At 48.7% G+C, this 16,440-nt stretch overlaps 1 protein-coding gene across 4 annotated transcripts in view; it reads right to left on the bottom strand.

Annotated features, from left to right (window-relative positions):
- The window catches only part of dennd5b (DENN/MADD domain containing 5B), a 63,435-nt gene that overhangs the window by 36,569 nt on the left and 10,426 nt on the right, over window positions 1–16,440 (bottom strand). For 2 of the 4 annotated variants that reach the window (XM_031897714.1, XM_031897716.1), the window contains exons 2-4: window positions 8,908–8,958; window positions 6,894–7,003; window positions 1,910–2,576 (exon numbers count right to left, since the gene is read on the bottom strand). In XM_031897714.1, coding sequence (XP_031753574.1) covers window positions 1,910–2,576; window positions 6,894–7,003; window positions 8,908–8,958 — 828 coding nt within the window. 4 annotated transcript variants of the gene reach the window in all.

Below are 16,440 nucleotides of genomic sequence, written 5' to 3'. Positions count from 1 at the left end.
AACTGGCGTTTATCTGCATCATATCAGAAAAAACTTTATATAGAAGTGAACTTTCCCTTTAGCGACAATAAGGAGTCACGTTCCCCTGCAGAGCGGATTTGGCCCAATCCTTCAGGAGAGGGAAAGTAGGGCAAGTGCAGATTAAGGGTTTTTCATCCCCGTGAAAATAATCATTTTAACCTAATGTGATCCCCGGAACAGAAATAAATGATTTCCAAATAAATGTTATCGCCGTTACCCCTGCAGCTCAGGCAGCAGGATTAAAGGGGAACAAATATACCCGGCCGGCCAATGAGTAACAAGCAAATCTGCCCATAGAACAGAAACGGAACGGTAGGGATAGCTTTCCCTTTAATAGCTCGGCTCTGTAATGGCATTTTCCCTTACGCAGCCGCTTCCACGGGGTGTCGGGTAAAGGAAAGGGCTTAATTATTAATCAGCAGGTAATGTAAGCTCCAAGCCTGGCAAGGCAGGGGTTAAACAGCCTCACTGCAGCTACTGACCACTCACTAAGCCCGGCCTGGCCTAGATTGCTCAAGATGGCGTCACTGCTCCTTTCTCGGCCAATAGGAAGCCAGCCCTGAAAGCCTTTGTTCCAAAAAGTCCCTCATTTCCATGTGGGCCCTCTCGCAGCCGAATTAAAGGGCCAATGACTGTAAGAGGATAAGGCACAAGGCACACGTCTCGGCTGAAATATCCCGACTGCCCTGTGTGCCGCCTGTCACTCCCATAATGCAAACTGTCAGCTTGTGACAGGCAGTTATCAGCCTGTAAACGTCAACGACTGGATTTCCTACGGGTGAGTGATTTATGTTGCAGCACCACAGCCTCCTAACGTCTACGGGCCCCTCTCTGTGCTAGGGCTTTACTGAGAGAGTCTGGGAGCAATCTGGGCCCCCTTTTCCCCAGGCCCAACCATGGCCCTTTTGCCCCTACCACGGCCCCTTTCCCCCCCCCAGGCCCTACCACGGGCCCTTTTCCCCCCAGGCCCTACCACGGGCCCTTTTCCCCCCAGGCCCTACCACGGCCCCTTTCCCCCCCAGGCCCTACCACGGCCCCTTTTCCCCCCAGGCCCTACCACGGCCCTTTTCGCCCCAGGCCCAGCCACGGCCCTTTCCCCCCCAGGCCCAGCCACGGCCCTTTTCCCCCCCAGGCCCAGCCACGGCCCTTTTCCCCCCAGGCCCCACCATGGCCCTTTCCCCCCAGGCCCCACCATGGACCTTTTTCCCCCCAGGCCCTACCATGGCCCTTTTACCCCCAGGCCCAGCCATGGCCCTTTTACCCCCAGGCCCTACCATGGCCCTTTTACCCCCAGGCCCACCTGACGCCCCCTTTCCCCAAGGCCCTACCATGGCCCTTTTACCCCCAGGTCCACCCGCTGCCCCCAGGCCCACCAATTGTCATGGAGTCTGCTGTATTTTAGGGGTACACCACCACTAGAAACCTTATGCTTGGGATTCTGTACCAGCCCATGGCCCCAAGATCTGTGCCTCTGAAGATGCCCTGTAGCCTCCCCTGAACATGCTCTGGGCTGCTATCACTTCCCTGAGCTTGGGACCCACGCACAATACAGTCTATATACAATATATCAGTCACAATACAAAGTATATACAATATATCAGTCACAATACAAGGCTGATTAGAAAATAATTCACAATACATGGCAGCATAGAACCCACTGCAGTCTGCATCAAAACAGATTCATAAACAGCCCTGTACGGCAGCTGATCCTCACTTTGTTTGATGATTTCCCACTCCCCTTAAGCTTACCTTCCCAGCAGCAGCCCAGAGCCCACTGAGCACGTGCAGTGCCATTGACACAGAAAAGATGGCCAAACAAGATCCAAGTTGGGAAATAATTGGGCAAATGTGTAGGGGATGGGGGGGGGGGGGGGGAGACGGAACCCACCTTGGGAATAGAGCAGGATCTGCATTTCCAGCAGGACGCAGGTAAAAAGCTGCACGAGGTTTTCCAGTCCCAACAACTCAAAGGTCTCCCTGAGGGGGTAGTCGGAGAGGGGCAGCTCGCTGGGCCCCGGCCTCTGGCACACAATAGCCTCGTATACCCCGTAGAACTTGAGCGACCTCCCCGGGGGGGGCAGCGGCACCTCGTACAGAATGTTATGGATGTAGCTCTCCAGCGGCAGCGGCGGGGGCTGCGGCGAGGTGACCGCCTTGTACAACTGCGTCAGGAACTTCCTGCACGACTGCATGAACGGCAGCGGCGTGATCAGACAGATGCACTTGGAGACGTACAGCGTGTCCTTACTGATGTCGTACGAGTTGTAGCGCTGGGACTTGGCCAATGAGGCGTCGTCGCTCTCGTCCGCGCTGCTCGCCAGCGAGTCCATGCTGCACGACGACGAGGCGTAGACGCTGTTACTCTGCTCCGCGTTGTGCATCTGGTACAGCGTCTGCATGGCGGCGCAGATCTGCCGGCTCGTCACCTCCTCGTAAAAGGTCAGCACGAAGCCGTAGGTGCGCGAGCCGTCCTCCCGCGTGATGATGAACGAATGGAACTCCGGGTCCCTGTCGTCGGCCTGTGTCCGGAACGATAGGCCCTTGGGCATGCACAGCTGCGGGGGGAAACCATATGTGTGTAACTATACAGAGAGGGAATGTTCTGGGCACACAATAAGCTGTACCCCCATACTGTACTGTCTAAGGGAAACACTATGGCACCCCCTACCCATATGTATAAATACAAATATACAGAGAGGGAATGTTCTGGGCACACAATAAGCTGTACCCCCATACTGTACTGTCTAAGGGAAACACTATGGCACCTCCTACCCATATGTATAAATACAAATATACAGAGAAGGAATGTTCTGGGCACACAATAAGCTGTACCCCCATACTGTACTGTCTAAGGGAAACACTATGGCACCTCCTACCCATATGTATAAATACAAATATACAGAGAAGGAATGTTCTGGGCACACAATAAGCTGTACCCCCATACTGTACTGTCTAAGGGAAACACTATGGCACCCCCTACCCATATGTATAAATACAAATATACAGAGAAGGAATGCTCTGGGCACACAATAAGCTGTACCCCCATACTGTACTGTCTAAGGGAAACACTATGGCACCCCCCTACCCATATGTATAAATACAAATATACAGAGAAGGAATGTTCTGGGCACACAATAAGCTGTACCCCCATACTGTACTGTCTAAGGGAAACACTATGGCACCTCCCTCCCATATGTATAAATACAAATATACAGAGAAGGAATGTTCTGGGCACACAATAAGCTGTACCCCCATACTGTACTGTCTAAGGGAAACACTATGGCACCTCCCTCCCATATGTATAAATACAAATATACAGAGAAGGAATGCTCTGGGCACACAATAAGCTGTACCCCCATACTGTACTGTCTAAGGGAAACACTACGGCACCTCCTACCCATATGTATAAATACAAATATACAGAGAAGGAATGTTCTGGGCACACAATAAGCTGTACCCCCTTACTGTACTGTCTAAGGGAAACACTATGGCACCTCCCTCCCATATGTATAAATACAAATATACAGAGAAGGAATGTTCTGGGCACACAATAAGCTGTACCCCCTTACTGTACTGTCTAAGGGAAACACTATGGCACCTCCCTCCCATATGTATAAATACAAATATACAGAGAAGGAATGTTCTGGGCACACAATAAGCTGTACCCCCTTACTGTACTGTCTAAGGGAAACACTATGGCACCCCCTACAGATATGTATAAATACAAATATACAGAGAAGGAATGCTCTGGGCACACAATAAGCTGTACCCCCATACTGTACTGTCTAAGGGAAACACTATGGCACCCCCTACAGATATGTATAAATACAAATATACAGAGAAGGAATGCTCTGGGCACACAATAAGCTGTACCCCCATACTGTACTGTCTAAGGGAAACACTATGGCACCTCCCTCCCATATGTATAAATACAAATATACAGAGAAGGAATGTTCTGGGCACACAATAAGCTGTACCCCCATACTGTACTGTCTAAGGGAAACACTATGGCACCCCCTACCCATATGTATAAATACAAATATACAGAGAAGGAATGTTCTGGGCACACAATAAGCTGTACCCCCATACTGTACTGTCTAAGGGAAACACTATGGCACCCCCTACCCATATGTATAAATACAAATATACAGAGAGGGAATGTTCTGGGCACACAATAACCTGTACCCCCATACTGTACTGTCTAAGGGAAACACTATGGCACCCCCTACCCATATGTATAAATACAAATATACAGAGAAGGAATGCTCTGGGCACACAATAAGCTATTCACTCACACACCATTCTGCCCATATGATTATTAGATAAATGTACTTAATATTCTGCCCCGCTCTCTCTATGACATTTAAGGCTGTGACACAATCACAGGAAAGACAAATTGGGCAGCTGAGCTCAGATCTTTTATTTATCCCCCCCCTCCCCTCGTGCAACAGCACCGTTACCCAATCAGATTGCTTGCAGGGACATTTGATTTTTTAATGCAGCTGCCCCACAGAATGGGGTTTTGTTTTATCCCGGAGTCGCCCACAGGAAAGGCAGGTGGGAGAGGAGAAAGCTCCCTGTGTTTATCAATTACCCCCCCCCCCCCCCCCGTCTGCCTATTCAATGGCAGCTCCCGCAGATGTGCCGCTGACATCACTGGCAGTCGTAGTGTGAATGCAGAAGAGCCTGTAACCAGCAGAGATGGTAATGGTACACATGGTGGGGGGGGGGGGGGTAACACCAGCACCTACACTTCCTTATGCCCCTTTTACCCCTATTACCCTCAAATCTGTTTTTCTGTACTTCCCCAGGCAGGAGGGATTGTAGATTGATGGGGTTGGGGAAGGGGCAGGGCCTGCAGGGAGCCTGTGGGCGGGGCTTAGTTCTGACATGCAGGAGGTGCTGCTCACACACACAGACGGACACACACACAGACGAACACACCACACACGACGCACACAACACACACAGACGGAACCACACACACAGAACACAACACACACCACAGAGACACACACACACACGACAACAACACACACGACGGACACACACACACACAACACACAGACACACACACACGGACACACACACACACACACACACAGACGAACCACACACACCACCACACGACGGACACACACACACAGACGGAACAACCACACACAGGCACACACACACACACAGCGGACACAACACAAGACACACACACAAGAGGACACACACACACACACACACACACACAGACGGACACACACACACCAGACGGACACACACGACCACAGACGGACACACACACACACACACAGACGGACACACACACACACAGACGGACACACACACACACACGGAACACACACACACCACACACACAGACGGACACACACACACACACAGCACGGACACACACACAAAGACGGACCACACACAACAGACGAACACACACACAGCGGACACACACACACACACACGACGACACACACACACACGGACGACACACACCAACACACACACACACACACACAGGACGGACACACACACACACAGACGGCACACACACACACAACGACGGACACACACACACACACAGACGGACACACACACACACACACACGGACACACACACACACAGACGGGGACACACACACACACACACACACACAGACGGACACACACACACACAGACGGACACACACTATATATATATATAAAAAGAATTCAGCAGTCGCACTCACAGGTCTTAAATGAAAATAAAAAGTTGTTTATTGCCAAAAAGGGTGATATATATATATACACACATCTAAGACAGCTAAGGCTGCCTGTTCTGTCTCACTGCAGACTGGAGAGAAGCAATTTTCTCCTAATTTCTATCATCTTGCTGCCCAATAACAAAAAAAAGATAAACAAAATTGCTTCCCGCAGACTCCTGGGAAGGGACCGACATGATGGGAATATTAAACTGTGTCCTTTCCTGCAGGGATTTTGCTGTGACTTTTATTTAAAGGGAAACTCAACCCACATTCTCACTGGGTTTATAGTTATGTGTAACTGTCACTGTGTCTGTCCCTTTCCCTTCCCTGCACTGCTGGTTCTGACTCCTGATACAACTCCCCAATATCCATTCATCCCTCATTCTCACTGGGTTTATAGTGATGTGTAACTGTCACTGGTGTCTGGTCCCTGTCCCTCTCTGCCACTGCTGGGTTCTGACTCCTGATTAACTCCCCAATATCCATTCATCCTCGATCTCACTGGGTTTATAGTTATGTGTAACTTGTCACTGTGGTCATGTCCCTTTCCCTTCCCTGGCACTGGCTGGTTGCTGACTCCTGATACCAACTCCCCAATATCCATTCATCCCTACATGCTCACTGGGTTTATAGTATGTGTAACTGTCACTGGTGTCTGTCCTTTTCCCTCCCTGGCACTGCTCGGTTTCTGGACTCCTGATACAACTCCTCAATATCCATTCATTCCTCATTCTCACTGGGTTTATAGTTAATGCTGTGAACGGTCACTGTGCCTGTCCCCTTTCCCTTCTCTGCACTGCTGGTTCTGACTCCTGAATAAACTCCCCAATATCCATTCATTCCTCATTCTCACTGGGTTTATAGTTATGTGTAACTGTCACTGTGTCTGTCCCTTTCCCTTCCCTGCACTGCTGGTTCTGACTCCTGATACAACTCCCCAATATCCATTCATCCCTCATTCTCACTGGGTTTATAGTTATGTGTAACTGTCACTGTGCCTGTCCCTTTCCCTTCCCTGCACTGCTGGTTCTGACTCCTGATACAACTCCCCAATATCCATTCATTCCTCATTACGCAGCAGGTGAAGTCTCCCATATTTACGGTACAAGAAAGCCCCGGACTCACCATGTTGACAGCATCTTGATCGAATGGACTCCACTCGACGTTCTGCGGATAGTGGGCCAGAACTTTAGACTTGAAGGTTCTCCTCAGTGGACTCTGCTCAAAGTTTTCCCCTGCAACATTGTCACATTGAGTTAATTAGATCCGCATTGCAACAAGCCAAAAACACATGTAGGCGTTTGAACCGACCAATAGAAACGCAGCACTCGGATACAATCAGTAATAATAAAGTGAGTGTGAGCCTTTGTGATCCAGGTTTCTGTATAATACAAACAAGGCTAATTATACACAGAACAGCGCTTACCTGAGGACACAGGGCAATGTGCCTGCCGCCATTTTTATTACCCACAATGCAGCATTTACAGCCAGAAATCTGGCATAATAGAGAGCTTCCTGAGTATCCCCCTCAATTTGGGTTCCGTGCACCAATCAGAATCAGTTGTGGCAAACCAATCACAAGTTGCGGTGCATGTTACCTATGGCACACAGCGTCCAATCCAATTGGCTCAAGCAAACCCTGAAATTACCATTAGGGGCCACACTGCTGTCAATTTACAGTTTGAAATTTCAGAAGGATTCCGGTTGCTAGTGTTCTGTTCACCTTAGCAACCAGGCAGTGGTTTAAATGTGAGACTGGAATATGAATAGGGGAGGGGTTGAATAAAAAAATAAGTAATAAACAGTAACAATAACAATAAAATTGAAGCCTTATGGGGCAATAGCTTTTTGGCTGCCGGGGGTCAGCGACCCCCATTTGAAAGCTGTAGCACGGAAGGCAACTCAACTATAACAAATACATAATGAAGACCAATTGCAAAGTTGCTAGGAATAGGATATTCTATAACATATGACACTGCCTAAAGGAATGGTGGGGGGGGGCAGACTTTGGACCATCCCACTAGCAGCCCCCCCACAGCATTTAGAAGACTGGACAGTTCTGGTTTTGATGGAGGCAAATACAGCTAAAGGGCAAATATACCCAGGACACTCATTTCTTCCCATGGACTTTTCCCAGCAGTCGCCCCCCCCCTTTATTATCCATAGAATTATCAGTGCCCTTAGGGATGGAGGGTACCGCAGAGTTAACTCCTGAGCAAATACCTAATGGGTTAACCCTATATATGCACAGGGCTTACAGCGCCCCCCCTCCCACACTGTGTGTGTAACGGATCATTAAGTAGATAATTCCGCCCTGGGTTTATCTAGAAATAACTCACAGCTAAAGAGAAACGCAAATAAAGCTGCAATCTCTATCAACATTCCTGGCACTTTGATGATAACGGAGAGATAAGAATTTAAGAATTAGACCCCCCCCCCCCCCAACGCCAATAATTATTCCTACCCTAGAAAAGTCCGGATAAATTACAGCAGTAAAGACAGATTTTTGGGGAGCAGACAGAACCCAGATATAGGAAGCACGATTAGCCAATCGGTGGCAGCTAAAGGGTAAGTATTGTCCCAGATGTGATAAGATAGGAGGGGGGGACAGAAAGCAAAACATCTTGGCACAAGCAGAGAGTGGATTTGGGGGGGGGGGGGATATGGGGGTGCTGGGGGGGCACCGGGACCAGGGGTGGAATGTAGATCTCTTCCTTCATTTCTTTTTGCATTAATACTAAAGCCTATCTATCAAGGCTCCATTACAGGCCCTGCCATTGGCCATCACCAGAGGCAGAAGCCAATCAGACTGCACATAAGGACTTTGAGAGCAGTCATTGGCCAGATCATGACATAACTGGGCCATTAACCCTTTAGGCTAATGCCCCGTGGAGGGATTAGTTGCCAGTGATACCGCGGGCGACTAATCTCTCCGTAGGGGGGTTCGGGCCTTAGATCTCTGCTTGTTCAGACAAGATGTTTTGGATTAACTAAGAGTGGGGGTCAGTCAGTCGGGGGGGGGGACCCCCGGAGGGAGTGAGGAAGCAGCGGCAGGAAAGAGTGCAGAATTACTAAGGAGCAAATCTCAAGTGGCCCCGTGATTGGTGGGGTGAGCGGACTAGCGGCCAGCCCGGTTTACCTGTGTCGTGGCCCTTGCCATGCCGGTCTGCTTCGAGCCACTGGTACAAAACTATATGACAAACGAAAAAAGGGACACATGAACAATGAATGGAGAAGCAAATGGTTAGTAGCACGGCCGTGATATACACAGGGGCAGCGGCCAATGAGCAAACAGAAATGTTATGTACATGGATACACTGTGGCACAGCCCTGTGTCATGTATAAACTACATGGGCCTATTGCCTTACTGTTCCTGCTGAATTGTGCTTAGTACAGGGGAATCCCTATGTGCCATAGTTTTATGGGATCTCGCTGTACAGGCTATGAGCAAACTTAGGGGGCTGTTCCTGCTGAATTGTGCTTAGTACAGGGGAATCCCTATGTGCCATAGTTTTATGGTATCTCTCTGTACAGGCTATGAGCAAACTTAGGGGGCTGTTCCTGCTGAATTGTGCTTAGTACAGGGGAATCCCTATGTGCCATAGTTTTATGGTATCTCTCTGTACAGGCTATGGGCAAACATAGGGGGCTGTTCCTGCTGAATTGTGCTTAGTACAGGGGAATCCCTATGTGCCATAGTTTTATGGTATCTCTCTGTACAGGCTATGGGCAAACTTAGGGGGCTGTTCCTGCTGAATTGTGCTTAGTACAGGAGAATCCCTATGTGCCATAGTTTTATGGTATCTCTCTGTACAGGCTATGGGCAAACTTAGGGGGCTGTTCCTGCTGAATTGTGCTTAGTACAGGGGAATCCCTATGTGCCATAGTTTTATGGTATCTCTCTGTACAGGCTATGGGCAAACTTAGGGGGCTGTTCCTGCTGAATTGTGCTTAGTACAGGGGGATCCCTGTGTGCCATAGTTGTGTGGTATCTCCTGAAATCTATAGGCCAGGTCCCTATAAGCAATTAAAGCAGGTCACAGACAGCAGTTTGGTCAATTGAAGTGAAACTCGGGGGGCAATGGCTGAGAGTGTAGGCGGCAGCTGTTATTTTCACAAAGAGACGCCGCAGTTTCAATAGAGACAGCTGCTCATTCACAGCTAAGAGTGACGCCCCTTCCTTACACACTATCTGGAGGGGCAACAAAAATAAAGGGAGAGGGGGGAATATATAACGTTAAACTCCAATAGTTATCAGTCTTCAGTTACACCATGTGACTCACAGAGAATGATGGGTAGAAAATAAACACACACTGTAATGGGCTAATGGGATGAGACAGAACTCATATACACAGCCCCCCAAGTACATGTTGTCGAGCCCAACCCCCAAAACACTGACACCTTCGTACCTCAGTATTACCCAGGTACCCATTTGGTTGCTAGGGTCCAAATTGCCTTAGCAACCAGAGAGTGGTTTGAATGAAAGACTGGTATATGAATTGGACTAAGGAATAAAAAGTAACAATAACAATAAAATCTAGAGCCTCACGGGCCGATAGTTTTTTGGCTGTCGGGGTCAGTGCCCCCCCGTCTCACTCGTCTGCCTTACTCCATCTGCTCCAATGTGCTCCATCCTTCCCTATTCATTCTCTGCTACTAAGTCCAAGTTGTAGCTTTCTGAATTCTCTCCCTATCACTATGAGAAGTTTCTGGTACCGACCTGTTTCTGCTCCATTACAAAAGAACCCCGTGTGGCCTTTTGTTACCCCACAACAACTGTGGCAATTGCGCTGCTACAAATGCAGCAGGTCCGACAGTACAAGCTCATTGGCTGAAGGAACCATCCGAGGCCCCTCACTTGGTCCGGACACAAAAACATCCGGATCAGCCGTTCCCAATCTGTGCCAAGAATATCTAGGGCAGTAAATAAGTGTTTGCCCGAGTCTCACCCCGACTGACCTTCAAGTTGGGCGCCCGGAAGCCTCACACAGTGGCACCCACCCAAATCCCAGTCTAAGTGGCCTTCAGGCCGGGGCCCCCCAGGGGAGAGGATGCCAGAGCCAAGCGCTCCGATTAACCCTTATAGAGCTGAACTGGTATCCGAATTATACATTAAAATTAACTTTCAGAATGGTGTAGAGAATGATATTATGAGACAACTTGCAATTGGTCTTCATTTTTAATTATTTGTCGTTTTTTAGTTATTTCACTTTTTGTTCGCCAGCTGTCTGGTTGCTAGGGTCCAAATTACCTTAGTAACCAGGCAGTGGTTTGACTGGGAGACTGATATATAAATAGGGGAGGGGCTGAATAGAAAAAAAGGTCATAGAAATTAACAATAACAATAAAACTGGAGCCTCACAGAGCAATAGGGTTTGGCTGCCGGGGTCAGTGACCCCCATTTGAAAGTTGGACGGAAGCAAAAGGCAAATAATTTAAAAAAGTATGACAAAAAGATAATGAAGACCAATTAAAAAGTTGCAGAATATGTGTCAATCTTTAATGTACTAAAAGTTAACGTGAAGGTGAACCTACCCCTTTACTAATGTTTTAATTGCTTTAGAAGGGATAACGTTGCCTTTAATCTGCCTTTATTATTATTAACATTTATTTATAAAGCGCCAACATATCCGCAGCGCTGTACAATAAGTGGGTGTCTGGGCCCAAGACACCATCAGTTATTATCATTTTTATGACAAAGTGTTTAGTTCCCCTTTAAAACTGCCTTTCCCAGTTGCACCCCCCCCTTTCCGGGGGGGCGGGGGGCATAATTACGGAACACAGCCGCGCCGCTGAGACGTGTCAAACGCGCCAGATCCTGACTCATGTTCTGCGCATAAATTTAATTCTCTGAGAAGCTGCGGAATAAATCGAGCAAACTGGGCCAATCAACCTGCGAGTCGGGCATTAAAGGGCCAGTACCAAAGCTGGAAGGCAACCGGCCCTCCTGGGGGTTTGTGGGACGGCAGCGAGCAATGTATAGGGCCACTGACCAATCAGAAGCGTCGTAGGACTGATAAATGAAACAAAGATCAGGGGAAATAGCCCCGGGCTGGAATGGACCCCCTAGGGCTTTGTCCACAAGCCAGACAGCAACTTGCCTGCCCAGAGCCCACTGAGCATGTGCGGTGCCGCTGACACACAAAAGATGGCCGAACAAGGAGAGCCAATACCAAAGCTGTTAAGGCAACCGGCCCTCCTGGTGGTTTGTGCGATGGCGGGAAGCACCCCCTGAACTTGATACAGCAAAGTCAGGGGAAACGGCTGGTATAGGGCCACTGACCAATCAGAAGCACTGTAGTACTGATAAATTAAACAAACATCAGGGGTAATAGCCCCGGGATGGAATGGACCCCCTAGGGCCCATCAGAGAGCCTGAAAATTGGCTCAGACCTATAATAGCTTTATCCACAAGCCAAACAGCACAGAGCCCACTGAGCACGTGCAGGGCCACCGACACACAAACGATGGCTGAACAAGAAGAGCTGCAACTGTGAAGCCCTGGATCGTTACTGCTATAGGGCTGCTGCACCTAGAACAGCAAATAAAATACAGCAGATTCATTTAAGGCTTAACTTCTCCTTTAATGAAGGAATCCAAGGAGCAGCTCAGCCAAATGCGGCCGGTGACCTTGCACCAAAAGAATTCATTATCACTACTGGAATTCCAGAAGCCGCGTACTGCTTTATATAGAGCTTCCCATTGGCTGCGCCAGATGTTCCTATACACGCGCTGCATCTGGGTCCGGATGCGCTTTTTTGTTTCAGGGTTACAGGGGGCAAGTAAGTGCACCAATCGGCCCTAGTAAGGGTTAATTTAAAGCTGAACAACCCCTTTAATGCTGAAGAGCAGCCTCAGAGATAGGGGAACGGATGGGGTGGGGGCAATAGGGCTGAATTAATTCATAGCGGAATAAAACTAAAGCTTTAATCTCTGTCAATAAAAAATAAACACAGGCCCCCGGGGGCCGCATTGTGCCACTGTGTTATACCGTATTTGGTTCTGCAGGGGGGTATCAAGGTATAAACTCCACGACTTGAGGGGAAAGAGTCAGACTGGTGTACCCGGGGCCCACTGAGTACCCACCTAAGGGCCCATTGGCGCTTCTCCCACTCTGCTTACTTACTGTGAAAAAATAAATATGGCTGTGCGTTCCAAAGTGGAATGCACAGCCATCTTTATTTTTTCACAGCAAGTATGCAGTGGCGTGGGAGCGGCTGGGGGCAAAGATGGGTGCAGACAGGTGTCAGGGCCCACTGGGTTTTCTCCTGGTAGCCTGGTGGGCCAGTTCGACCCTGTGAGGGGAGGATATACCCCTGCTATAAGTCAGGAACACAATAAACCATGTTTTTCTGCATATAAAGCCGCTATTAATATGCTGGAGATGCCATACTGCTTGCTTTGTCTAATAAAAACAACTGGCTCCTGTGTCACTCGGGGCAACTATGGGCAGACAAGAGCTGGCACAAGTCTCTGGGAGGCCATTTTGGATGCTTCGGCACCCACAAGCACCCTGTGTGCCATTCCGATGGCTGGGAGACACAGGGTTGTACAAACATTTATCCTTTGCAGAATCCATAATGGCCCGGTACAATGGCTACTGAGCCGATCTATACGGAGATTTATCCTAATGAGTTGCTCTGGGGCCGGACGACAAAGGAGAAGCTTTTAATAATGATCGGTCCAACCGCAGGGCCCCCGGGCACAGCAATGATTTGCAGCACATTAAAGCCACATCGCGGCACCGATACCCGGCTACTGGCAGGGGGGCCGCAACCTGGCACAGAGCCACACACAGGAGCTTCTAGCCCAGAGAGCATTTCTGACTGCGGCTGGAAGTGAAGCAACCGAGGCCAAACAGAATGCTGGCTCCTAGCCCATCCAGCCGTGATAGGGCGCCCGAAGGAATTCCCAACAACTTCCCCTTTAATCAATAATCATAATGTCTCTTGGTGTTACTGAAGAATCTTATATATTATATATATATATATATATATATATATATCTCTGTATATTTGTATTTATACATATGGGTAGGAGGTGCCATAGTGTTTCCCTTAGACAGTACAGTATGGGGGTACAGCTTATTGTGTGTCCAGAACATTCCTTCTCTGTATATTTGTATTTATACATATGGGTAGGGGGTGCCATAGTGTTTCCCTTAGACAGTACAGTATGGGGGTACAGCTTATTGTGTGCCCAGAACATTCCTTCTCTGTATATTTGTATTTATACATATGGGTAGGGGGTGCCATAGTGTTTCCCTTAGACAGTACAGTATGGGGGTACAGCTTATTGTGTGCCCAGAACATTCCTTCTCTGTATATTTGTATTTATACATATGGGAGGGAGGTGCCATAGTGTTTCCCTTAGACAGTACAGTATGGGGGTACAGCTTATTGTGAGCCCAGAACATTCCTTCTCTGTATATTTGTATTTATACATATGGGAGGGAGGTGCCATAGTGTTTCCCTTAGACAGTACAGTATGGGGGTACAGCTTATTGTGTGCCCAGAACATTCCTTCTCTGTATATTTGTATTTATACATATGGGTAGGGGGTGCCATAGTGTTTCCCTTAGACAGTACAGTATGGGGGTACAGCTTATTGTGAGCCCAGAACATTCCTTCTCTGTATATTTGTATTTATACATATGGGAGGGATGTGCCATAGTGTTTCCCTTAGACAGTACAGTATGGGGGTACAGCTTATTGTGTGCCCAGAACATTCCTTCTCTGTATATTTGTATTTATACATATGGGTAGGGGGTGCCATAGTGTTTCCCTTAGACAGTACAGTATGGGGGTACAGCTTATTGTGTGCCCAGAACATTCCTTCTCTGTATATTTGTATTTATACATATGGGTAGGGGGTGCCATAGTGTTTCCCTTAGACAGTACAGTATGGGGGCACAGCTTATTGTGTGCCCAGAACATTCCTTCTCTGTATATTTGTATTTATACATATGGGTAGGGGGTGCCATATTGTTTCCCTTAGACAGTACAGTATGGGGGTACAGCTTATTGTGTGCCCAGAACATTCCCTCTCTGTATATTTGTATTTATACATATGGGTAGGGGGTGCCATAGTGTTTCCCTTAGACAGTACAGTATGGGGGCACAGCTTATTGTGTGCCCAGAACATTCCTTCTCTGTATATTTGTATTTATACATATGGGTAGGGGGTGCCATAGTGTTTCCCTTAGACAGTACAGTATGGGGGTACAGCTTATTGTGTGCCCAGAACATTCCTTCTCTGTATATTTGTATTTATACATATGGGTAGGGGGTGCCATAGTGTTTCCCTTAGACAGTACAGTATGGGGGTACAGCTTATTGTGTGCCCAGAGCCGGGGGTATAATACGGGCGAGTGCTGTGCAGCTGCTTGTGTTGATATAAACAGTGTGAGAAGGCGCCGCGGCTCTGGCAGAGGGATAATGAGAGCAAATTACAGGCGCCCGCAAATGACTCCTTCTGCTCGAAGGACACGCAGCGACTTACGGCGGCGAATAAAGAAAATCATATTCCTGATGGCCCCCCCCCCAGAGACACAGCCAAGGGGCCACACAGGGATACCCCTCCGCTCGTTGCCTTATTGTATTATACGATTTGGGGGCCATATTCTCATTCTGACGCTTTAACCCTTCGTCGTTTGATTGCCCCCCGAGGCACCGAAATTAAAGTCAAATCTTGATGATAACGAGCAACGCTTAAGCCCCGCCCCCTCCCGGCGGTTACAGGAGGTATAATTAGCAGAAAGATTAAGGGGAAGTGAGAAACGTAACAAACACGTGTTGGTTTCAGGTACTCGCCCTGACACCCTGCCTGTAAGTAAGGGGGGCAATTAGCGTGGGTCCCGCTCAGGACCCATAGAGGGGAGGGGTTTCAGTGATGGAGAGAGGTCTAGATCTCCCAAACAGTACCAAGTCCATAAAGACAGAACCTCTATAGGGCACTTCCTGCCCATTATCAAGCACTGTGGCAGCGCCACTGTAGGGGGCTGGGAGTTGCACCTCAACAACAACCACCACCCAAAGGGCTGTAGGATGGGAAAATAATGCCCTACTACCCCTGTCATTCCCAACACGCAAGGCACGGAGGGGTCAGTCGCGCCATGGGGCAATTTTACCTGGTACTGCATGAAATGAGATGGGGGCAGATACATGGAGGGCAATAGGGCAACATCCAAGCTCTGGAATTACCACCTGGAGGACAAAGAGTCACCTTCTCCAGGCTCCGCCCATTCTCCTGATTTCTATTTTCTATGGATAATTCCGGCAAGCACCTACATATCCGCACTGCACCTCCTCCCCCCTCTCGTGAAAGTCAAATAGAATTCCGAAGCCTCCCATTCCTCAGATCAATGGCCCTCGTTATCATAATTAGCGCATCCAGCATTCTTCCACTGGCAGAAATCTGCCCCCCCCCCACCCCGGGGGTCCCGAGGGACGGCCGCTCCGAGCATGTCGGCTGATGTTGTTCCTGGGTTTCCAGCTGGGAGAGGGAATATCTCTGGGCCTCCGACGCATTTATCCTTCTCCTGTTCAAGTCAGTGGGTTATTGAACTGAAATCAAAATGCTGCTCGGCGGTGGCCCTTTAAATCCATTGTGCACAATTACCCCCGGCAGGCAAGCAGGAAGGCAGGAAAGAAGGAAGGCAAGAAGGCAAGCA

This window comes from Xenopus tropicalis, chromosome 3 (assembly GCF_000004195.4).
Source record: "Xenopus tropicalis strain Nigerian chromosome 3, UCB_Xtro_10.0, whole genome shotgun sequence".
Lineage (NCBI taxonomy): Eukaryota > Metazoa > Chordata > Amphibia > Anura > Pipidae > Xenopus > Xenopus tropicalis.
The sequence above is the reverse complement of the archived record's forward strand: the minus strand, read 5'-3'. Positions and strand labels throughout refer to the sequence as shown.